The following is a 24,369-nucleotide window of genomic DNA, read 5'->3' on the forward strand; positions in this document are numbered from 1 at the left end:
GTTGATTTCCATTTCCCTTATGACTAAAGATATTGAACATTTCTTTAGGTGTTTCTCAGCCAATCGGCATTCCTCAGTTGTGAATTCTTTGTTTAGTTCTGAACCCCATTTTTTAATACGGTTATTTGTCTCCCTGTGGTATAACTTCTTGAGTTCTTTGTATATTTTTTATATAAGGCCTCTATCTGTTGTAGGATTGGTAAAGATCTTTTCCCAATCTGTTGGTTGCTGTTTTGTCCTAACCACAGTATCCTTTGCCTTACAGAAGCTTTGCAGTTTTATGAGATCCCATTTGTCGATTCTTGATCTTAGACCATAAGCCATTGGTGTTTTGTTCAGGAAATTTTTTCCAGTTCCCATGTGTTCGAGATGCTGCCCTAGTTTTTCATCTATTAGTTTGAGTGTATCTGGTTTGATGTGAAGGTCCTTGGTCCACTTGGACTTAAGCTTTGTACAGGGTGATAAGCATGGATCAATTTGCACTCTTCTACATGCTGACCTCCAGTTGAACCAGCACCATTTGCTGAAAATGCTATCTTTTTTTCCATTGAATGGTTTTGGCTCCTTTGTCAAAAATCAAGTGCCCATAGGTGTGTGGGTTCATTTCTGAGTCTTCAATTCTGTTCCATTGGTCTATCTGTCTGTCTCTGTACCAATACCATGCAGTTTTATCACTATTGCTCTGAAATACTGCTTGTGTTTAGGGATAGTGATTCCCCCTGAAGTCCTTTTATTGTTGAGAATAGTTTTATCTATCCTGGGTTTTTTGTTGCTCCAGATGAATTTTTTAAATTGTTCTGTCTAACTCTTTGAAGAATTGGATTGGTATTTTGATGGGGATTGCATTGAATCTGTATATTGCTTTTGGTAAAATGGCCATTTTTACTATATTAATCCTGCCAATCCATGAGCATGAGAGGTCTTTCTATCTTCTGGGGTCTTCTTCAATTTCTTTCTTCAGAGTCTTGAAGTTCTTATTGTACAGATCTATTAATTGCTTGGTTAAAGTCACACCGAGGTACCTTATATTGTTTGGGTCTATTATGAAGGGTGTCGTTTCCCTAATTTTTTTTCTGCTTGTTTCTCTTTTGTGTAGAGGAAGGCTACTGATTTATTTGAGTTAATTTTATACCCAGCCTCTTTCCTGAAGTTGTTTATCAGCTTTTGTAGTTCTCTGGTGGACATTTTGGGATCACTTAAATATACTATCATATCATCTGCAAATAGTGATGTTTTGACTTCTTCTTTTCCGATCTGTATCCCCTTGACCTCCTTTTATTGTCTGATTGCTGTGGCTAGAACTTCAAGAACTATATTGAATAAGTAGGGAGAGAGTGGGCACCCTTGTTTAGTCCCTGATTTTAGTGGGATTGCTTCAAGTTTCTCTCCATTTAGTTTAATGTTAGCAACTGGTTTGCTGTATTTGGCGTTTATTATGTTTAGGTATGGGCCTTGAATCCTATTCTTTCCAAGACTTTTATCATGAAGGGGTGTTGAATTTTGTCAAATACTTTCTCAGCATCTAATGAAATGATCATGTGGTTTTGTTCTTTCAGTTTGTTTATATAAAGAGTCATGTTCATGGTTTTCTGTATATTAAACCATCCCTGCATGCCTGGGATGAAGCCTATGTGATCATGGTGGATGATTGTTTTGATGTGCTCTCGGATTCGGTTTGCCAGAATTTTATTGAGTATTTTTGCATTGATATTCATAAGGGGCATTGGTCTGAAGTTCTCTTTCTTTGTTGGGTCTTTGTGTGGTTTAGGTATAAGAGTAATTGCGGCTTCATAGAAGGAATTCGGTAGTGCTCCATCTGTTTCAAGTTTGTGGAATAGTTTGGATAGTATTGGTATGAGGTCTTCAATGAAGGTCTGATAGAATTCTGCACTAAACCTGTCTCAACCTGGGCTCTTTTTGGTTGGGAGACCTTTAATGACTGCTTCTATTTCCTTAGGAGTTATGGGGTTGTTTAACTGGTTTATCTGTTCCTGATTTAACTTCGATAACTGGTATCTGTCTAGGAAATTGTCCATTTCCTGAAGATTTTCACGTTTTGTTGAATATAGGTTTTTATAGTAAGATCTGATGATTTTTTGAATTTCCTCTGAATCTGTAGTTATGTCTCCCTTTTCATTTCTGATTTTGTTAATTTGGACACACATTCTGTGTCCTCTCGTTAGTCTGGCTAAAGGTTTATTTCTCTGTTGATTTTCTCAAAGAAGCAACTTTGGGTTCTGTTGATTGTTTCTATGGTCCTTTTTGTTTCTACTTGGCTGATTTCAGCTCTGAGTTTGATTATTTCCTGTCTTCTACTCCTCCTGGGTGTATTTGCTTCTTTTTGTAGTAGAGCTTTTAGGTGTGCTGTCAAGCTGCTGACATATGCTCTTTCCTGTTTCTTTCTGCAGGCACTCAGAGCTATGAGTTTTCCTCTTACCACAGCTTTCATTGTGTCCCATAAATTTGAGTATGTTGTACCTTCATTTTCATTAAATTCTAAAAAGTGTTTAATTACTTGCTTTATTTCTTCCTTGCCCAGGTTATCATTGAGTAGAGCATTGTTCAATTTAAACGTATATGTGGGCATTCTTCCCTTATTGTTATTGAAGACCAGCTTTAGGCCATGGTGGTCTGATAGCACGCATGGGATTATTTCTATCTTTCTGTACCTGTTGAGGCCCGTTTTTTGACCAAGTATATGGTCGATTTTGGAGAAAGTACCATGAGGAGCTGAGAAGAATGTATATCCTTTTGCTTTAGGATAGAATGTTCTATAAATATCTGTTAAGTCCATTTGGTTCATGACTTAGTCTGTCTACATCTCTGTTTAATTTCTGTTTCCATGATCTGTCCATTGATGAGAGTGGGGTGTTGAAATCTCCTACTATTATTGTGTTAGGTGCAATGTGTGTTTTGAGCTTTAGTAAGGTTTCTTTTACGTATGTTGGTGCCCTTGTATTTGGGGCATAGATATTTAGGATTGAGAGTTCATTTGGTGGATATTTCCTTTGATGAATATGAAGTGTCCTTCCTTATCTTTTTTGATGACTTTTAGTTGAAAATTGATTTTATTTGATATTAGAATGGTACTCCAGCTTTCTTCTTCCGACCATTTGCTTGGAAAGTTGATTTCCAGCCTTTCACTCTGAGGTAGTGTCTGTCTTTGTCTCTGAGGTGTGTTTCCTGTAGGCAGCAGAATTCAGGGTCCTCATTGCGTATCCAGTTTGTTAATCTAGGTCTTTTTATTGGGGAGTTGAGACCATTGATGTTGAGAAATATTAAGGAATAGTGATTATTGCTTCCTGTTATATTCATATTTGGATGTGAAGTTATGTTTGTGTGCTTTTCTTCTCTTTGTTTTGTTGCCAAGACGACTAGTTTCTTGCTTTTTCCTGGGTGTAGCTTGCCTCCTTATGTTGGGCTTTACCATTTATTATCCTTTGTAGTGCTGGATTTGTAGAAAGATATTGTGTAAATTTGGTTTTCTCATGGAATATCTTGGTTTCTCCATCAATGTTAATTGAGAGTTTTGCAGGATACAGTAACCTGGGCTGGCATTTGTGTTCTCTTAGGGTCTGTATGACATCTGTCCAGGATCTTCTGGCTTTCATAGTCTCTGGCGAAAAGTCTTGGTGTGATTCTGATAGGTCTGCCTTTATATGTTACTTGACCATTTTCCCTTACTGCTTTTAATATTCTTTCTTTATTTTGTGCGTTTGGTGTTTTGACTATTGTGTGTCAGGAGGTGTTTCTTTTCTTGTCCAATCTATTTGGAGTTCTGTAGGCTTATTGCATGCCTATGGCTATCTCTTTTTTTAGGTTAGGGAAGTTTTCTTCTATGATTTTGTTGAAGATATTTACTGGTCCTTTGAGCTGGGAGTCTTCACTCTCTTCTATACCTATTTTCCTTAGGTTCGATCTTCTCATTGAGTCCTGGATTTCCTGTATATTTTGGACCAGTAGCTTTTTCTGCTTTACATTATCTTTGGCTGTTGAGTTGATGATCTCTATGGAATCTTCGCCTCCTGAGATTCTGTCTTGTATCTCTTGTAGTCTGTTGGTGATGCTTGATCTATGGCTCCTTGTCTCTTCCTTTGGTTTTCTATATCCAGGGTTGTTTCCATGTGCTCTTTCTTGATTGCTTCTATTTCAATTTTTTTTTATGGCTCTTTTTTTTATTTTATTTTTTTTATTATCTTGAGTATTTCTTATAAACATTTCAAGTGTTATTCCCTTTCCCGGTTTCCGGACAGACATCACCCTCCCCCCTCCCCTTCCTTGTGGGTGTTCCCCTCCCAAACCTCCCCCCATTGCCACCCTCCCCGCATAGTCTAGTTCACTGGGGGTTCAGTCTTAGCAGAAGCCAGGGCTTCCCCTTCCACTGGTGCTCTTACTAGGATATTCATTGCTACCTATGGGGACAGAGTCCAGGGTCAGTCCATGTATAGTCTTTAGGTAGTGGCTTAGTCCCTGGAAGCTCTGGTTGCTTGACATTGTTGTACTTTTGGGGTCTCGAGCACCTTCAAGCTCTTCCAGTTCTTTCTCTGATTCCTTCAACGGGGGACCTATTCTCAGTTCAGTGGTTTGCTGCTGGCATTCGCCTCTGTATTTGCTGTATTCTGGCTGTGTCTCTCAGGAGCGATCTACATCCGGCTCCTGTCGGTCTGCACTTCTTTGCTTCATCCATCTTGTCTAATTGGGTGGCTGTATATGTATGGGCCACCTGTGGGGCAGGCTCTGAATGGGTGTTCCTTCAGTCTCTGTTTTAATCTTTGCCTCTCCCTTCCCTGCCAAGGGTATTCTTTTTCCTCATTTAAAGAAGGAGTGAAGCATTCACATTTTGATCATCCGTCTTGAGTTTCCTTTGTTCTAGGGATCTAGGGTGTTTCAAGCATTTGGGCTAATAGCCACTTATCAATGAGTGCATACCATGTATGTCTTTCTGTGAGTGGGTTAGCTCACTCAGGATGATATTTTCCAGTTCCAACCATTTGCCTACGAATTTCATAAACTCGTTGTTTTTGATAGCTGAGTAATATTCCATTGTGTAGATATACCACATTTTCTGTATCCATTCCTCTGTTGAAGGGCATCTGGGTTCTTTCCAGTTTCTGGCTATTATAAATAAGGCTGCGATGAACATAGTGGAGCACGTGTCTCTTTTATATGTTGAGGCATCTTTTGGGTATATGCCCAAGAGAGGTATGGCTGGATCCTCAGGCAGTTCAATGTCCAATTTTCTGAGGAACCTCCAGACTGATTTCCTGAATGGTTTTACCAGTCTGCAATCCCACCAACAATGGAGGAGTGTTCCTCTTTCTCCACATCCTCGCCAGCATCTGCTGTCCCCTGAGTTTTGATCTTAGCCATTCTCACTGGTGTGAGGTGAAATCTCAGGGTTGTTTTGATTTGCATTTCCCTTATGACTAAAGATGTTGAACATTTCTTTAGGTGTTTCTCAGCCATTCGGCATTCCTCAGCTGTGAATTCTTTGTTCAGCTCTGAACCCCATTTTTTAATACGGTTATTTGTTTCCCTGCGGTCTAACTTCTTGAGTTCTTTGTATATTTTGGATATAAGGCCTCTATCTGTTATAGGATTGGTAAAGATCTTTTCCCAATCTGTTGGTTGTCGTTTTGTCCTAACCACAGTGTCCTTTGCCTTACAGAAGCTTTGCAGTTTTATGAGATCCTATTTGTCGATTCTTGATCTTAGAGCATAAGCCATTGGTGTTTTGTTCAGGAAATTTTTTCCAGTGCCCATGTGTTCCAGATGTTTCCCTAGTTTTTCTTCTATTAGTTTGAGTGTGTCTGGTTTGATGTGGAGATCCTTGATCCACTTGAACTTAAGCTTTGTACAGGGTGATAAGCATGGATCGATCTGCATTCTTCTACATGTTGCCCTCCAGTTGAACCAGCACCATTTGCTGAAAATGCTATCTTTTTTCCATTGGATGGTTTTGGCTCCTTTGTCAAAAATCAAGTGACCATAGGTGTGTGGGTTCATTTCTGGGTCTTCAATTCTATTCCATTGGTATATCTGTCTGTCTCTGTACCAATACCATGCAGTTTTTATCACTATTGCTCTGTAATACTGCTTGAGTTCAGGGATAGTGATTCCCCCTGAAGTCCTCTTATTGTTGAGGATAGCTTTAGCTATCCTGGGTTTTTTGTTATTCCAGATGAATTTGCAAATTGTTCTGTCTAACTCTTTGAAGAATTGGATTGGTATTTTGATGGGGATTGCATTGAATCTGTAGATTGTTTTTGGTAAAGTGGCCATTTTTACTATATTAATCCTGCCAATCCATGAGCATGGGAGATCTTTCCATCTTCTGAGGTCTTCTTCAATTTCTTTCCTCAGTGTCTCGAAGTTCTTATTGTACAGATCTTTTACTTGCTTGGTTAAAGTCACACCGAGGTACTTTATATTATTTGGGTCTATTATGAAGGGTGTCGTTTCCCTAATTTCTTTCTTGGCTTGTTTCTCTTTTGTATAGAGGAAGGCAACTGTTTTATTTGAGTTAATTTTATACCCAGCCACTTTGCTGAAGTTGTTTATCAGCTTTAGTAGTTCTCTGGTGGAACTTTTGGGATCACTTAAATATACTATCATGTCGTCTGCAAATAGTGATATTTTGACCTCTTCTTTTCCGATCTGTATCCCCTTGATCTCCTTTTGTTGTCTGATTGCTGTGGCTAGAACTTCAAGAACTATATTGAATAAGTAGGGAGAGAGTGGGCAGCCTTGTCTAGTCCCTGATTTTAGTGGGATTGCTTCAAGTTTCTCTCCATTTAGTTTAATGTTAGCAACTGGTTTGCTGTATATGGCTTTTACTATGTTTAGGTATGGGCCTTGAATACCTATTCTTTCCAGGACTTTTATCCTGAAGGGGTGTGGAATTTTGTCAAATGCTTTCTCAGCATCTAATGAAATGATCATGTGGTTCTGTTCTTTCAGTTTGTTTATATGATGGATCACGTTGATGGTTTTCCTTATATTAAACCATCCCTGCATGCCTGGGATGAAGCCTACTTGATCATGGTGGATGATTGTTTTGATGTGCTCTTGAATTCGGTTTGCCAGAATTTTATTGAGTATTTTTGCATCGATATTCATAAGGGAAATTGGTCTGAAGTTCTCTTTCTTTGTTGGGTCTCTGTGTGGTTTAGGTATAAGAGTAATTGTGGCTTCATAGAAGGAATTCGGTAGGGCTCCATCTGTTTCAATTTTGTGGAATAGTTTGGATAATATTGGTATAAGGTCTTCTATGAAGGTTTGATAGAATTCTGCACTAAACCGTCTGGACCTGGGCTCTTTTTGGTTGGGAGACCTTTAATTACTGCTTCTATTTCCTTAGGAGTTATGGGGTTGTTTAACTGGTTTATCTGTTCCTGATTTAACTTCGATACCTGGTATCTGTCTAGGAAATTGTCCATTTTCTGAAGATTTTCAAGTTTTGTTGAATATAGGTTTTTATAGTAAGATCTGATGATTTTTTGAATTTCCTCTGAATCTGTAGTTATGTCTCCCTTTTCATTTCTGATTTTGTTAATTTGGACGCACTCTCTGTGTCCTCTCGTTAGTCTGGCTAAGGGTTTATCTATCTTGTTGATTTTCTCAAAGAACCAACTTTTGGTTCTATTGATTCTTTCTATGGTCCTTTTTGTTTCTACTTGGTTGATTTCAGCTCTGAGTTTGATTATTTCCTGCCTTCTACTCCTCCTGGGTGTATTTGCTTCTTTTTGTTCTAGAGCTTTTAGGTGTGCTGTCAAGCTGCTGACATATGCTCTTTCCTGTTTCTTTCTGCAGGCACTCAGAGCTATGAGTTTTCCTCTTACCACAGCTTTCATTGTGTCCCATAAGTTTGGGTATGTTGTACCTTCATTTTCATTAAATTCTAAAAAGTTTTTAATTTCTTTCTTTATTTCTTCCTTGACCAGGTTATCATTGAGTAGAGCATTGTTCAATTTAAACGTATATGTGGGCATTCTTCCCTTATTGTTATTGAAGACCAGTTTTAGGCCCTGGTGGTCCGATAGCACGCATGGGATTATTTCTATCTTTCTGTACCTGTTGAGGCCCGTTTTTTGACCAATTATATGGTCAATTTTGGAGAAAGTACCATGAGGAGCTGAGAAGAAGGTATATCCTTTTGCTTTAGGATAGAATGTTCTATAAATATTTGTTAAGTCCATTTGGCTCATGACTTCTCTTAGTCTGTCTACGTCACTGTTTAATTTCTGTTTCCATGATCTGTCCATTGATGAGAGTGGGGTGTTGAAATCTCCCACTATTTTTGTGTGAGGTGCAATGTGTGTTTTGAGCTTTAGTAAGGTTTCTTTTACGTATGTAGGTGTCCTTGTATTTGGGGCATAGATATTTAGGATTGAGAGTTCATCTTGGTGGATTTTTCCTTTGATGAATATGAAGTGTCCTCCCTTATCTTTTTTGATGACTTTTAATTGAAAATTGATTTTATTTGATATTAGAATGGCTACTCCAGCTTGCTTCTTCTGACCATTTGCTTGGAAAATTGTTTTCCAGCCTTTCACTCTGAGGTAATGTCTGTCTTTGTCTCTGAGGTGTGTTTCCTGTAGGCAGCAGAATGCATGGTCCTCGTTGCGTATCCAGTTTGTTAATCTATGTCTTTTATTGGGGAGTTGAGGCCATTGATATTGAGAGATATTAAGGAATAGTGATTATTGCTTCCCGTTATATTCATATTTGGAAGTGAGGTTATGTTTGTGAGCTTTCATTCTCTTTGTTTTGTTGCCAAGATGATTAGTTTCTTGCTTCTAGGGTATAGCTTGCCTCCTTATGTTGGGCTTTACCATTTATTATCCTTTGTAGTGCTGGACTTGTAGAAAGATATTGTGTAAATTTGGTTTTGTCATGGAATATCTTGGTTTCTCCATCTATGTTAATTGAGAGTTTTGCAGGATACAGTAACCTGGGCTGGCATTTGTGTTCTCTTGGGGTCTGTATGACATCTGTCCAGGATCTTCTGGCCTTCATAGTTTCTGGCGAAAAGTCTGGTGTGATTCTGATAGGTCTGCCTTTATATGTTACTTGACCTTTTTCCCTTACTGCTTTTAATATTCTTTCTTTATTTTGTGCATTTGGTGTTTTGACAATTATGTGACGGGAGGTGTTTCTTTTCTGGTCCAATCTATTTGGAGTTCTGTAGGCTTTTTGTATGCCTATGGGTATCTCTTTTTTTAGGTTAGGGAAGTTTTCTTCTATGATTTTGTTGAAGATATTTACTGGTCCTTTGAGCTGGGAGTCTTCACTCTCTTCTATACCTATTATCCTTAGGTTTGATCTTCTCATTGAGTCCTGGATTTCCTGTATGTTTTGGACCAGTAGCTTTTTCCGCTTTACATTATCTTTGACAGTTGAGTCAATGATTTCTATGGAATCTTCTGCTCCTGAGATTCTCTCTTCCATCTCTTGTATTCTGTTGGTGAAGCTTGTATCTACAGCTCCTTGTCTTTTCTTTTGATTTTCTATGTCCAGGGTTGTTTCCATGTGTTCTTTCTTGATTGCTTCTATTTCCATTTTTAATTCCTTCAACTGTTTGATTGTGTTTTCCTGGAATTCTTTCAGGGATTTTTGCGATTCCTCTCTGTAGGCTTCTACTTGTTCTCTAAGGGAGTTCTTTATGTCTTTCTTGAAGTCTTCCAGCATCATGATCAAATATGATTTTGAAACTAGGTCTTGCTTTTCTGGTGTGTTTGGATATTCCGTGTTTGCTTTGGTGGGAGAATTGGGCTCCGATGATGCCATGTAGTCTTGGTTTCTGTTGCTTGGGTTCCTGCGCTTGCCTCTCGCCATCAGATTATCTCTAGTGTTACTTTGTTCTGCTATTTCTGACAGTGGCTAGACTGTCCCATAACCTGTGTGTCAGGAGTGCTGTAGACCTGTTTTCCTGTTTTCTTTCAGCCAGTTATGGGGACAGAGTGTTCTGCTTTCGGGCGTGTAGTTTTTCCTCTCTACAGGTCTTCAGCTCTTCCTGTGGGCCTGTGTCTTGAGTTCACCAGGCAGGTTTCTTGCAGGGGAAAAGTTGGTCCTACCTGTGGTTCCAAGGCTCAAGTTTGCTCGTGGGGTACTGCCTAAGTCCTCTCCGCTGTGGCAGCAACCGGGAAAATCTGTGCCGCTCCTTCCGGGAGCCTCCGTGCACCAGGGTTTCAGATGACGTTTGGTGATTTCCTCTGGCGCCTGGATGTGCACAGAGTGCAGTCTCTTCTGGTTTCCCCTATTTCAATTTTTAATTCCTTCAATTGTTTGATTATGTTTTCCTGGAATTCTTTCAGGGATTTTTGTGATTCCTCTCTATAGACTTCTACTTGTTTATTTATGTTTTCCTGGAATTCTTTCAGGGATTTTTGTGATTCCTCTCTGTAGGCTTCTACTTGTTTATTTATGTTTTCATATGTTTCTATGAGGGAGTTCTTCATGTTTTTCATGAAGTCCTCCAGAATCATGATCAAATATGATTTTGAAAGTAGATCTTTCTTTTCTGGTGTGTTTGGATATTCTGTGTTTGCTTTGGTGGGAAAATTGGGCTCTGATGATGCCATGTAGTCTTTGTTTCTGTTGCTTGGGTTCATGTGCTTGCCTCTTGCCATCAGATTATCTCCAGTGTTACTTTGTTCTGCTATTTCTAACAGTGGCTAGACTGTCCTATAAGCCTGTGTGTCAGGAGTGCTGTAGACCTGTTTTCCTGTTTTCTTTCAGCCTGTTATGGCGACAGAGTGTTCTGCTTTCGGGCGTGTAGTTTTTCCTATCTACAGGTCTTCAGCTGTTCCTGTGGCCCTGTGTCTTGAGTTCACCAGGCAGGTCGCTTGGAGCTGGAAGGTTTGTCTTACCTGTGGTCCCAAGGCTCAAGTTTGCTCATGGGGTGTTGCTTATGAGCTCTCCGCAGTGGCAGCAACCAGGAAGATCTGCGCCCCCCCACCTTCCGGGAGCTTCTGTGCACCAGGGTTCCAGATGGCGTTTGGTGTTTTCCTCTGGAGTCAGAGATGTGGGCAGAATGTAGTCTCTTCTGGTTTCCCAGGCGTGTCTGCCTCTCTGAAGGCCCAGCTCTCTGTCCCACAGGATTTGGGTGCAGAGAACTGTTTATCTGGTCGGTCCCTTCAGGTTCCGGTGCTGTCTCAGACACAGCAGATTTGCTGCTCCTGTGCCCTTATCCAAGGGAACCCAGAGGCCGTATACAGTTTCCTCTTGGGCCAGGGATTTGGGCAGGGGTGCGCAGTGTTGGTGGTCTCCTCTGGTCTGCAGTCTCAGGAGTGCCCACCTGTCCCGGCGGTTAGCTCTGTCTCCCCTGGTGTCTGGGAGCAGTGAGCTGGAGGCAGGGAGCGCGAGATTGGGGCTCCTGCTAAAAACCGGAAGTGTCCAGTCCCAGAGGAACCTTGCCTCTGTGTGTCCGGAGGCCACCAGTCAGGTTGCCTGCAGCAGAAAAGTTGGTCCTACCTGTGGTCCTGTGGCTCAAGTCTGCTCCTGGTGTGTTGCCTAGGAGCTCTCCCTGGCGGCAGCAACCAGGAAGATCTGCGCTCACTTGATACATTTTAAGTCAATAAAAGATCCAGTCTCACTATTAAAACAAGAAACAAACAAAACAAAACAAACAAAAAAACCCAGAAAGCAAAACCTAAGCCATCCAACACACATACACACACACACACACACACACACACACACACACACACACACACACACCTGGGAGCACAGAAAGAGAAAAAAATAAATAGAAAAACAGAGACAGATCATAATGGACAGTGCTTGTGGAGTATCAGCAGTCGAAGTCATATTTGGTTTTCTACATGCATCAGTTCACATGTACCTATACAAAAGTACTTTAACAGAAAATGAAAAGGAGAAAGCAAGGAGTAGAAGAGGAGAGAGGAGAGGAGAGTCAAGAAAGGACAAAAAAGATAATAAAAGAAAGAATAGTGATGGAGAAGTGGCTCAGTAGTTAAGAGTTCATAAGGCTGTTCCTAGAACCTATATGCAGAAACTCCCAACTCCATGCAACTAAGGCATCAAGGGACCCAACACCCTATCATTGCTTATTCCACAGGCAACTACACTGATTTACACATACCCATATATGGTTACACACATATACACATAATTGAAGATAAAAGCAAATCATTAAGTAAATAGCAAATACTAAAGACAAAAATGTTTTTAAAAGACAAAAATGAGTCAGTAAAAGAGGAATGGAGAAAGTCAGCAGCAACCAATTACAATTTTAAATAACATAGTTGTAGCATTCTTACTGAGAAGGTGACATTTGTGTAGACACAAGAAGGTCAGGAGTGTGTAAATAAAAGAGTTTCCTGTTCAGAAGCAATTATACAGTCTGACAAAGGAATATCATTGACACGCCTGAGAAAGAAACAGGATGCCAGTAGGAATGGAGAGACATAGGAAACACAAGAGAGGTAAATTTCAGTATTAATGGGTATAGTACAGTTCAGTAGGAACTGCTTGCTTATTTTCTACTTCTTTTAGCCAAAGAAAACTGATTCACTGTAGATGGTTGGAACATATTGTTCTTCAAGTCAGTAAAGCAACTCTTCTGCTTCTGAGTGATATATGAACATAATAGTCAAGGACATAAGCTATGTGATATCCACAGCTGTTCTTGGGAGAGATCCTGGTTATTCTCATGTCCAAGGCATCAGGAGAATGGAATTAAGCGATCAGATCCATGCAGACTCCACAAGTATAGACAGCAGGATTTGTTCAATTCACCATCAAAAGCTTTGAAGTAAAGAAGCTACAGGTCTCAAAAGGTATTATAACTGGTTTTCTCTTGCTGTCATAAAAGCAAAAGCAATCTAGGTAGGAAAGGGTTTACCTGGTTTATACATTACAGTCCATCACTGTAGAAAACCAAGGTAGGAACTCAATGATGTTAGGGACTGGAAGGCAGAAATTGGCATAGAGATCATGAGGGAATGCCACTTATTGGCTTGCTTCGCAAAGATTTCTCAGCCTGTTTTATGGTATAATCCAAGACCAAATTCCCGGAGGTGGAACATCATCAGAATTTAAATAGTAAACCCTGACATGGCCCCAGTAGAAAAGACCAGCATTAGCTGATCTAGGCTTTTGGTAGTCAAGAAAATAGATGTATTTATATTGAAAACTTGTCCACTGAGCAGCCACATCTGTTCAGAAAGATTACAATTGGTGGAGGGAGCTGTTGCACAGTGTGTGCATGTGCACACGTGTGTGTGTGTGTGTGTGTGTGTGTGTGTGTGTATGTGTGCATGTGTGCGAGCATTTGCACGGGTTTCTGTTTTCCCCTATTTTTAGCTGTGCCTGTGAAGGTCAGAGATCTATGTAGAGTATCTTAATTATTGATTCCAACCTTGGTTTTAGGGTTCCGTTTGCCAAGTTGATATTAAAGTGAATAGATTTTGTTTTCTAGCTACTCAGCTTGTCCCAGCAATTTCCTCTTTTCCTCCCGAGTACAAAGTAAGTGGTAAGTGGGCTGTCCTGTTTGCCTGAAATATTACATGTATAGCAGGGATACACACACTACCCCTCATACTTGTGCAGTCACTGCTTTACTCATTGAACCATCTCTCCAAACCCTTATCCTGATAATTTAAATTGCTATCCTATGCCTGAAACTGTCAGTATCCACACACAATGTTCGTTTCCTTTTATAGCATTATGACATTCTTTTTCTGTGTTTGGTTCTAACATAATCATATTGGGAAAATCAGAGCAAATAAAAAACCTAAATAATAGTTAAAATAAACTGATTAAAGAATCTGGAAATAATGTTCATGAAACAGCCCTTTTCTGTTTTTTTCACTGATTTTTTTTCAGTGGCCAGATAGTAGACAAGTGACTTTGTAAGCTACATTTCCAGTGTTAAATGGAGATTATTAACACTAGTGTAAGTTCTGTTGGAGATTTACTTACTAATGATGTAAAAGATCTGGTTTTTCTGACAACTTGCCTCAAGCTTTCTCTTTCCATATTCAATTGGACTTGAGAATATCACACTAAAACCATTATAATGTATATACTATATGGGAAAATGTGGTTTGGTTTTTTTTTTTATGATAGTGTGTGTGTGTATGTGTGTGTGTGTGTGTGTTGTACAAGTACTTGTACATTTTTAATGCTGATGTATATACAGATGCACTTGTGTAGAACTGTGCATGCGGAGGGGAGAGGATATAGGTGGGTGTTGTTTTACAGGCACCATTCATCTTGATTTTGAAATAGGTTCTCTCAGTGGTCAACCCAACAAATAAGCTAGCCTGAATAGCCAGAGAGTACAAAGTATTTGACTTTCTCTTTCTTGTTAGCTTTGGCATTACAAGTGCATATACCATTATATACATGGATTTGGGTGATGAAGTTCAGGTCCTCATGTTTGTGAGGAAAATACTTTATTGATTAAACTATTTCTTCCAGTACCTAGGAGACTTTCTAAGAAAATATTAAGCTATCTGGGGACTAACAGATTCTCAAATCCAACCAATAAGAAAAATTCTTCTGAAAAATTCTTAATGTATCTCACAGACTGCATCACACAGGACAGAAAGTATTCAAAAAGCCTGGAAGAGCAAACAGGTCTTGGTAACAGAAACTACATCCACAGATGTCATCAGGGTTCTTATATCTCTCATGCTACATGCTGCCGGTTGCCAGATCTTTTTCTTGTCTACTTTATATTCTTCATTCATATGAAGTCATGACCACAAAAGATGTTAGCACATTGTTTTCTATAGCATACGCAATTAAAATCAGGCTACTTGGAAATTTTCTTGGCATCCTACTTAAAATGAACATTAAAAAGGCATTGCTTAGTTTCCATTGATTATCTTTCTGATGTTAAAGCAATAAATGCTTTGTTGAGGCAATAGGTGGATCAGGTGGTAAAGATACTTGCTGTTAAGACTGACAACCTGAGTTCATTCCAGAGATCTCCATGGTAGAAGGAGAGAATTGACTCCCTCAAGTTGTCCTCTGACCTAAACAGATCCCACATGGCAGGTGTCGTCTTCCACCACATTTACACATGCTAACTAAGTAAATACATGAATAAATGTAAAAAAAACACACACTTTAATGGCTGCCAGGAAATATTGTGTGATAACTGAGTCTTCATTGAGTCTGCATGTGAGCACATACAGAAAAAGGGGATGGACTACATAGGCTCAGGGGATTCTTGAGAGAAATTAGCTAAGGGTAAGAGATGGTCAGAATTCTAAACAGTTGATCCAGATACATGATGGCTCACAGCCATCTGTAACTTCACTTCCTAAAGGTCTGACACCCTTTTCAGGCCTCTTCCAACATCACATATACACATGTGTCGTATCTATGGAAATGTAGGCCAGCACTCCCACTCAAATTATAAGAGAAAATAGATAAGAGGGGGATTTTTATAAGTAAGGCAATGGGAGGATACCAAAGAGGTGTGCTGGTGGATGATGTTCAAAGCAGTGCTACTCCATAGAGTATGTGAGAAATGAGTGGAGGTAGGGAGTTGAAGTGATTTATTCAATTTGGGTAGAAGAACACCATGCTGATATATCATAGTGAATGTCTTTGGTATGGCTTTGACACTTTCTGAAAAGGTAGAATTGCCTTGCCTGTTAGTTGAGGGGCATTAATCTTTAAGCCATGTTCTGTTTCTGTGAATTAAGGTAGTTTCCTGGTGATTCCAAAAATGAAGTACAGAGAGTATCTCCAAGACTGTTACCTATTTCATTTTTTTGAAAAAGTCACAGAGCATTCCAATACAAAATTATAACCCATTGCACTTTGTGCCACAATAAACATACCATTCTATAGATTATTCTCATTTCTGTTCAGGTCTCTGTGTAATAGCATTTAAACTTTAATTTAAAGGTAGAATTCAGCTCTGATATCCCACTACCTAGCAGCATAAGCATGTTTGTATGGCTTTCATATCATTTTACTGACAGTTATGAGATATTAGAAAACCTCTTTCCCATTGCTGCTGCCAGTTTTCCCTTGCCTTTCTCTTTCAATAATCTTGACTTACTAGTTTTAAATTATTTCCCATTAGGTGTTTGCCAAACTACTGTGAACATGGAGGACACTGTGTTCAAACATGGACTACCTTCTACTGTAACTGTAGTAACACTGGTTACACAGGAGCTACCTGTCATGACTGTGAGTACGCACAGTATATGAGCACAACTCTTGGAATACAGTATGGGGACACTGTTTTCAGTATTGTGTGGGTAGTACTGTTTATTTCTTTGGTATGAATTATCCAAATGGATGTAATAAGTCACATATTAAAGCAGGGAGGAAAAAAGAGTGAACAAAGGCTTATCTTTATGGAGTTTATGAAAATAGGGCAAAGAAAGAGAAGATGTGCTATAGTGAAAGAGAAAATGGTGCCAAGTATGCACAGAGGAGCTGTGCAACAAGTAGCATTGTCGTGATGGCTTGTGTTGTACTGTGCCCACAAGTAATTCATATATGTTACTTGTGACAAGTGGATTGTAGTTTGCCTTAGTTATTTTCTTACTACTATGATAAAAAGCACTCTGACCAAATCAACTTAAGAGAGAAGGGTTTATTTGGGTTTACAACTCCAAAAGTATATGATCCATCATAATGGAGGAAGAAATGGCAACTAGTGGAGAAGGCATGGTAGAAAGAAGAGAAATACTAACAGATCACTTTGTATCCATACTCAGGAAATAGAGAATAAATAGGACATGGCATAAAGCTATACAGCCTCAAGCCCTGCCCAGGTGACACATTTGCTCCAATGAGACTCCACTCCTGCCCAACCAATAAAACAAGCCAGAGACCAAGTGTTTAAATATGAACCTATGGAAGACGTTTCACATTCAACCTGCAATGTGGATATACCACAAATTTCTTCACACATTAGTAGACCTTCTTTCTCATTGTCCTCATTCTGGCAGAGGTCACTTCATCTGAATATTGCTATGGCCAAGGGAAGGAAATAAATAAAAAGAAACAAGCCAGTGTTTAATTCAAAGACTTCTACAGAAAAAAAGTGAATGAGATTACTTCTGCTCTCATTTCCTTTGCCAGAAACTACCCTAGTGTCACCTCCAATTGGAGGCAAATTGTATTCAGTCCATGAGACGTGATAATATTGGCTCTAGGAATCAATGACTACCTGTCAGTGGTGGACCTGTTGGAAGGCACAGATTGAAAGACTGGGCTGATCTTGTCCATGTTATAGAAAGAAGGATTCTTAGAGTAATGGGTGAACTGGATCCACTAGTAAAAGAGTGTCCTCTGGAGAAACTGTGAAGAATCAAGGAGCGAGAGTGGAACACTGATGATAGAAAGAGTGAGGAGACAGGAGAATGCCAATGGGCTGGGACATGAGATAAGAAGATACATCCATTTACCTGCAGTTGGAATAATTTCATAGTTGTTCAGGGATAAAAACAATTTTATGTATTGTGTTTTATTTGTGCATTCTTCTGGTGGCAGAGTCCTAGAAAAGTTTCATGATCTAGCTACTGAGAAAGGTGCTACAAACAATAACTATATGCAAGTGTTCATAGAATGCTGGCTTTGTGTTCTTGTGGCTGAGTAAGCTGTTTGGTCTAGTACTCAATTTTCTAGTCTTTTTCTCTCTTTGTGGGTCTAGTTTATATTAGATGCATTGAGTCAAGCAAACACAAAGTAGAAATGAGACTGTCTGGGAAAGGTTGGCCTAATTATTGGAAGAATGATGAGAGTAATAAGTAAGTAATAAGTAATAAGTAATAAGGTTTGGAGTAGAATGATCAAAGACACGTAGCATGGTCCACAAGATGTCGATTTGTTTTGTGGTGTTTTGATGGATGTGCATGCATGTGTCCACATATGTGTGGATATATACTCATTTATACTTGTCGGTGTGGAGACCAAAGGGTGATTTCAGTTGTCAATTTCGTCTCTCCTTATTTTTTCTGAGATAGGCCCTCCCTAACATGAAGCTCACTGTTTTTCAATAAACTGCCTGGTTAGCAAGGCCCGTGAATCAGCATTATCTACCAATTATCTCTGGGATTTTAAGCACAAAACACGCTTGTTTAACCTTTACATGAATTTTCAGGACCAGATTCAGGGGTTCATGTGTGTGTGCACAGCAAGCACTTTTGACCAAACCATCTTTCCGTCACCATGAGTTATATTATTTAAATGATTAATCCTTAGAAATGGCACTAGGTCAAAAGGAATGGCGATTTGAAAGGTCTCAGTTTATACTCCCAAGTCTCCAAAAGGCTTAAGACAGTATATATTTCAAAGTTCTTTTTTGTGACTTTACTTTTATATGTCTGCCAGAATTACTTAATACATAAAACTATTTGCCATGATTTTCTGCTACATACTAGAATATCAAAATGAAGTTCATTATTTGTGCTCTTGGGATGCCTCAGGAGAAAGTTTTTTTTTTTTCATAAGACTGGTGGGACAGTAGGTTGATTGCTCCCATAGAGTTGCCTTTTGTCACTCAACACACACTCTTTGAAGCAGATCTGGTTTCAGAAGTCAGGTGTTTAATGAGTGTTGCTGGCTTGCTAAGTGACAGAATAGTTGCATCACCACTTCAGTCTGCCTGCTATTGAGTGGCTCTCCTTGATCATCTTAACACCTCTCTAGTGACATAAGTACATGTTCAGAACCTCTCTCACCATGTTTCAAGCTCCTTTAATCTCTTCACAGGATAGCTTGCTGACATCCTAACAAAGCATTTCAGGCCATTTTTCAGCCTTACAAAAAGATGTTACTTTTCTTTTCTCAAGTCTGCTAGAGTGATGGTTGCTTTGGGCAATCAATAAGCAGGTATTGACTTTGAGCATTACTACCTGTATGCCCGTCAGACTTAAGACATATCAGGAAGCAGAGAGGCTTTTTTAGTTCCCCTTTAGTGAAATAGTCTTTATCACATTTGGAAGATTGCTTGTAGTGAGGAAATTCTTACCAAAAAAGATCTATTGCAAACTATCTTTCATATATTTACCTTAGATTTAACTCATATATTGGCATTATTAGATGAGTTTCTTATTGAGGCTGGCATTTCCTACCTTCCATGCCAATAGGAGAGGCTTTTCAACTCAAGTAGACAAGAAGAAGGAGTAGAAAAAAGGAAAGAGGAGGAATAATATAAGAGGAAGAAGGAAACAAAAGAAGGATGAAGAAGAAGGGACAGACGAGAAAATAGAGAAGGAGAAAGGAAAGAGAGGAGCAAGAAGGAGAAAGAGAAGATGAACAGGATGAAGGTGAGGAAAGATAAGGAGAAGAAATAAGCAAAGAAAAGGCAGTGCGTGTGTTTGTGTGTGTGTGTGTGTATGTGTACGTGTATGTGTGTGTGCATGTGTGTAATGGGAAAGCATTTAAGAATGATGGAGGCATCAGAAGAAAAGAAACATGAAGAATGAGAAGGACAACAGTAAAATGAGGTAGTCAGAAGGATACTTTTACTCACTAGTGAAGCTTCTTGCTCGGTCAAGCCTGATAAACTGAATTTGACATCCAGTACACTCACATCTATAAGAGATCGGGAAAACTGATTCCTATAAGTTGTTCACTGTATGCATGCACACACAAAGACACACACACACACACACACACACACACACAAAATATGCAAACAAATGAATAAATAAATAAATAAATAAATGTACCACATTTATTAAATCATTAGGCTTTTGAAGAAAATATTTCACTGTATAGCCCAGACTCTCCTAGAACTCACTGTGTAGATGAGGCTAGCTTGAAATTCACAGAGATCCCCCTATTTATATTTTGTCATTTTTAATTTTATTGTTTGTCTCTGACAGAAAAATAACCATGAAAAGGCTGACTAACTTGGAGCTTGGCCTTCTGATAGCACAGAGAGGCTCTAAGACCCCTAAACTAATGTGAAAGAGGAAGCTGTCAATGTGGAAATGTAAGAAGTGTGGTCACAGTGAGAAGGGGCTTAACTGATTGAGAATACCACACTCTGCAGGGCAAGTAGAAAGCAACCATAGATTTGTTTTACTTTAATGCTGCTAACTGGCATGGTAGTATTTGTTTTGCTCTTGCTTTTTCTATTATCAATCATTCAGGAAAGTATGCCTCCAGTGGTTTTGCTGAGTTTGTCTTAAACTTGAAGGCTGTGTGAGCCTGAGATGTGGAGATGAGGGATGTTGTTTGACGTCAGGTTTTAATCAATATGAAATTCAGCCCTCCCAACCATGTGAAATGGATCAAGCTGTGTGATCTTTATATACTTTATGTATGTGACTAGAAATAGGGCCCAATAGTAAAATGAATACCATGTCTAACAACTGCAAAGCCATGTTAACAATTTGGACATGTGTGGATAGGACACATGTAGAAACAGGGTGTAATTTAAAGGAAGCTGCCAGTGGTTCAGCCTGCCACAATCTTTGCTTCAAGACATAACCCCTGTGCCCAAGTAGCTGAATAACTTGAGCGAGGTTGAAGGCAAGATTGGTGGAGGTCGAATGTTACATTCTGAAAGTGAAACATTTTTATAAATTGTTCCTCTTGGTGGAGTGCATGTATGTGTATGCATATAAAGGCCAGAGATCATTTTTCCAGTGTCACCCATAAATGTGTTCTAACTAGTTTTGTGAGGAGGGCCTCTTATTGGCTGAAACTGAAGTATTTTAAGCTGACTGATCAGTTACCTCAGAAATCTACTTGTATCTGTCTCCACATAGCTGTAATTACAAGTACATGCTATTACATTCAACTCTTAAAAATATAGATTCTGGGCAAGGGAAGTACATTGTCAACTGAACGATTGCCTCAGCCCTGAGAAATGAAACATTCTTAAAGATAGAAGAAATACATGAGGACAAGGGATAGGGCTTTGCTGGGAAAACAGAAGCTACAAGCCTGATGACAAATTCAAATCATTACAATACAACCCAGGTGAAAATCTGAATGTGGAGGTAGACATCTAACATCCTAGCACTTCTGCAGCAAATTGAGAAGCAGAAATGAAAGACTTTCCCAGAAGCTTCTGGGCTAAAAATATACAGACTGGAGTAGGCAGCATAAAGGCAGAAATATGTTTGCCTCAGCAAGATTAAAGGCCAGAACTGACTCCCCAAAACTTAATCTAGCCTCCACATGTGAGCAATATCATGTGTGCATATGAGCCTCTGCAGTAACACCTCTCTTCTTATCTTTGCATTTGTCTGTCTACCTATCTGTCTAACCTAAATAAATATTTTTAAAAGAAATGATACATGTAATATTCAGCAAAACAGTGGTGATAAAATGTTAAAAATAAGTTTAAAAGGGATGCAAGATATTGTCCACAGAGGAACGAAATTTCATAGAGTTTGTAACCATCAACCCCTTATTGTAACAGACATCAATTGGTTGATGACTGAATAGATTTTTAAATAGCTTGGAGAGAAGCATGATGGGACAAGAAAAATGGCATAGGCATGCCCTGGTATTGGCTGGTCTAAGAAACACTGAGATATAGGATATATAGTTGACTTTCCTTGTCACTGGCCTAAGGGAAAGGCATAGACATGTACTGAGTGCATTTTAAGTGTCATTTGAAAGGGTTTTGGTTTTTGCTTCTGTGTGTTTGCTCTTTTGTTTTTATCATAGTAGTTTCCATATATTCATTGAATAAATGCTAAAACCTCTACTAGATCCCTATAACCATAGGCAGAACCAAACCTGCTAAGTAAGAGGCTTTTGTATATACAAGTGTGCCTGTTACAGAGCTGTTAGAGTCAGTGTCTGAAGCCCAAGAGTACACTGACAAGCCTGGGTTGACCATGTATTTGTAAAAGGCCAGGTCATGAGACAAGTATAAAAGCAGAGTGAGATTTACCCAATGTGTCCACAGTGGGAATAGGAACAATGAGGTTCACTGACTCCTGAGGTGTATCATCAGGGTTCTGACATGAAGCAAAGCTTTAAATAGAGAGTCAGATGTTTGCATAGCTAAACAGTCTTAGCCAACATGAGACCCTGACCTACATCCCTATCTCAGTCACTCTGGAAGAAAGTTTGATGATATCAAAACCGTATGAAAACTGTGCGCTGGAGCCACTAGCGTGTGCAATCCTTCAGCCTTTTCCATCTAACAGCGTTGAATTCTTATAGAAATCTTGGTTTCTTTGACATCATTCTTTATTAATCTGATAGAAAAGAAGCAGGACACAAGGGAATGTCTTCATTCCTGTTAGTAGGGTTACTTGCCTATAATAAAGCTTAGTTTAACAAATAGGCACAGAAAGGGACTAAGACATTAGTGGAAAAGGTAAAATTATCATGGCAACATACCATAAAAAATTACTTAAAACTTGTGAATTGAATTTTAAATGTAAGTTGCTCAGACTGCAATTAAGGAGAATTATCTAAATCTCTCAGTGTAAAATTTCAGGGAAGGAAACAATGCATATCAAAAGACTCTTAAAAGCTTAGGACTTAAAGTCTGAGGAAGTAAAACTGTGGAAGTTTTGCCACCCGCACCTTCACATATCCAAATTTCTTGTCTAGAAACACTTCTCACTTGTACATGAAAACTTCAAACAGCCTGGTCAGACAGACATACTTGAAACACAGGGCTCCTCCTATGCATTTTAGAACCATGGTAGGCAATAAATAAATAAATATTCTTTATGTGGAAAATAGTTAAAGACACAGGAGTAAAAGAAGCAGAGTTGGAACTCAGCTCCAAATAAGTTTAAACATTTTTTTCACTATAACATTTATTCAAAGAAGACAGACTCCTGAGAAGTCAGAGGAGACTACCCTCTGCCCACAGTCCAGACTCAAGAGGGAATCGCATAGTGCCAACTGTGCCCACTGGGTGCAAGGACCTCCAAGCAATCAGGTACAAGATCCTTTGATTCCTGCCCACACCTAGAGCCAGAAGACAGTCTCCAGGAGTGCCCACACAGCTGAAAGCAGAAGTAAGACACACATTTCTGGTATCAAGTGATCTGCATGGTAGATTCAAGATACAAAGAGACAGAAGTACTCTGGGTCATGGCACTTCCTGTTTCTGTCTCTGCATGGAAGGGAACTGATACCATCCCACAGTTCCCTGCACCCACATCACATGGGGAAGAGAGCTGACCATCCAGGAGTGCATACATCCTGAGATCGCAGGACAGACCTCTGCATACTTCTGCCCACATCCCTGGTCCAAGGGGAAATTTCACAGTGCCTCTGGACACAATGATATCAGAACAGACAGCCGCCAGTACCCATGGCTCTGGTCTGTACCCAGGACCGAACTGAACTGGTCAAACAGCTTTCTGCACCCAAATCCTTTGTGGGAGAGAACTGGACCCTCAGAAGTGTGAATACTTTTGAAAAGTCAGGGGAGACTACACTCTGCCTACAGTCCAAATCCAAGAGGGAATCATATAGTGCCAACTGTGCCTGCTGGGTGCAAAGACATACGAGCAATTAGAGGCAGGACCCTTTGATTCCTGTCCACACCTAGAGCTGGAAGATAGGATCCAGGGGTGCCGACACACTGAAAGAGCACCTGTTCTCAGGAAAGGCTGAAAGAAAACAGGAAAACAGTTATACGGGAGTGCTGATACAGAGGCCTACATCAGTGTCAACTCACTTCCAGAAAAAGCATGACACGTAAACACCAGAGACAGCACAATGGCTAGAGGCAAGTGCAGGAACCTAAGCAACAGGAAACAAGACTACCTGACATCATAAGAGCCCAGTTATCCCACCAAAGAAAATACTGGATATCCAAACACACCAGAAAAGCAAGATTTAGATTTAAAATCACATTTTTTGATAATGATGGAGGACTTTAAGAAAGACAGAAAGAACTCCCTTAAAGAAATGCAGAAAAATAAGTAAACAAGTAGAAGCTCTTAGGGAGGAAACATGAAAATCCCTGAAAGAATTACAGGAAAACACAACCAAACAGGTGAAAAATTGAAAATGGAAATAGAAACAATAAAGAAAGCACAAAGAGTGACAACTCTGAATATAGAAAACCTAAGGAAGAGACAACGAGCCGTAGATAAAAGCATCACCAGCAGAATACAAGATATAGAAGAGAGAATTTCAGGGGCAGAAGATACCACAGAAAACATCGACACAACTGTCAAAGATAATGTAAAAGGCAAAAAGCTCCTAGCCCAAAACATACAGGAAATCCAGGACACAATGAGAAGATCAAACCTAAGCATAATAGGTATAGAAGAAAATGAAGATTCCCAACTTAAAGGGCCAGTAAATATATTCAACAAAACTATAGAAGAAAACTTTCCTAACCTAAAGAAAAAGATGTCAATAAGCATACAAGAAGCCTAGAGAATTTCATATAGATTGGACAAGAAGAGAAACTCCTCCCAT

General features: G+C 39.4%; 1 protein-coding gene across 3 annotated transcripts in view; it reads left to right on the top strand.

Moving 5' to 3' along the window:
* The window catches only part of Cntnap5b (contactin associated protein family member 5B), a 903,684-nt gene that overhangs the window by 499,721 nt on the left and 379,594 nt on the right, over nucleotides 1–24,369 (top strand). For all 3 annotated transcript variants that reach the window (XM_087580549.1, NM_001047873.2, XM_087580550.1), the window contains 1 exon segment: nucleotides 16,073–16,179. In XM_087580549.1, coding sequence (XP_087436675.1) covers nucleotides 16,073–16,179 — 107 coding nt within the window.

Source organism: Rattus norvegicus, chromosome 13 (genome assembly GCF_021556685.1).
Source record: "Rattus norvegicus strain SHRSP/BbbUtx chromosome 13, alternate assembly SHRSP_T2T, whole genome shotgun sequence".
In the NCBI taxonomy this organism is placed as follows: domain Eukaryota; kingdom Metazoa; phylum Chordata; class Mammalia; order Rodentia; family Muridae; genus Rattus; species Rattus norvegicus.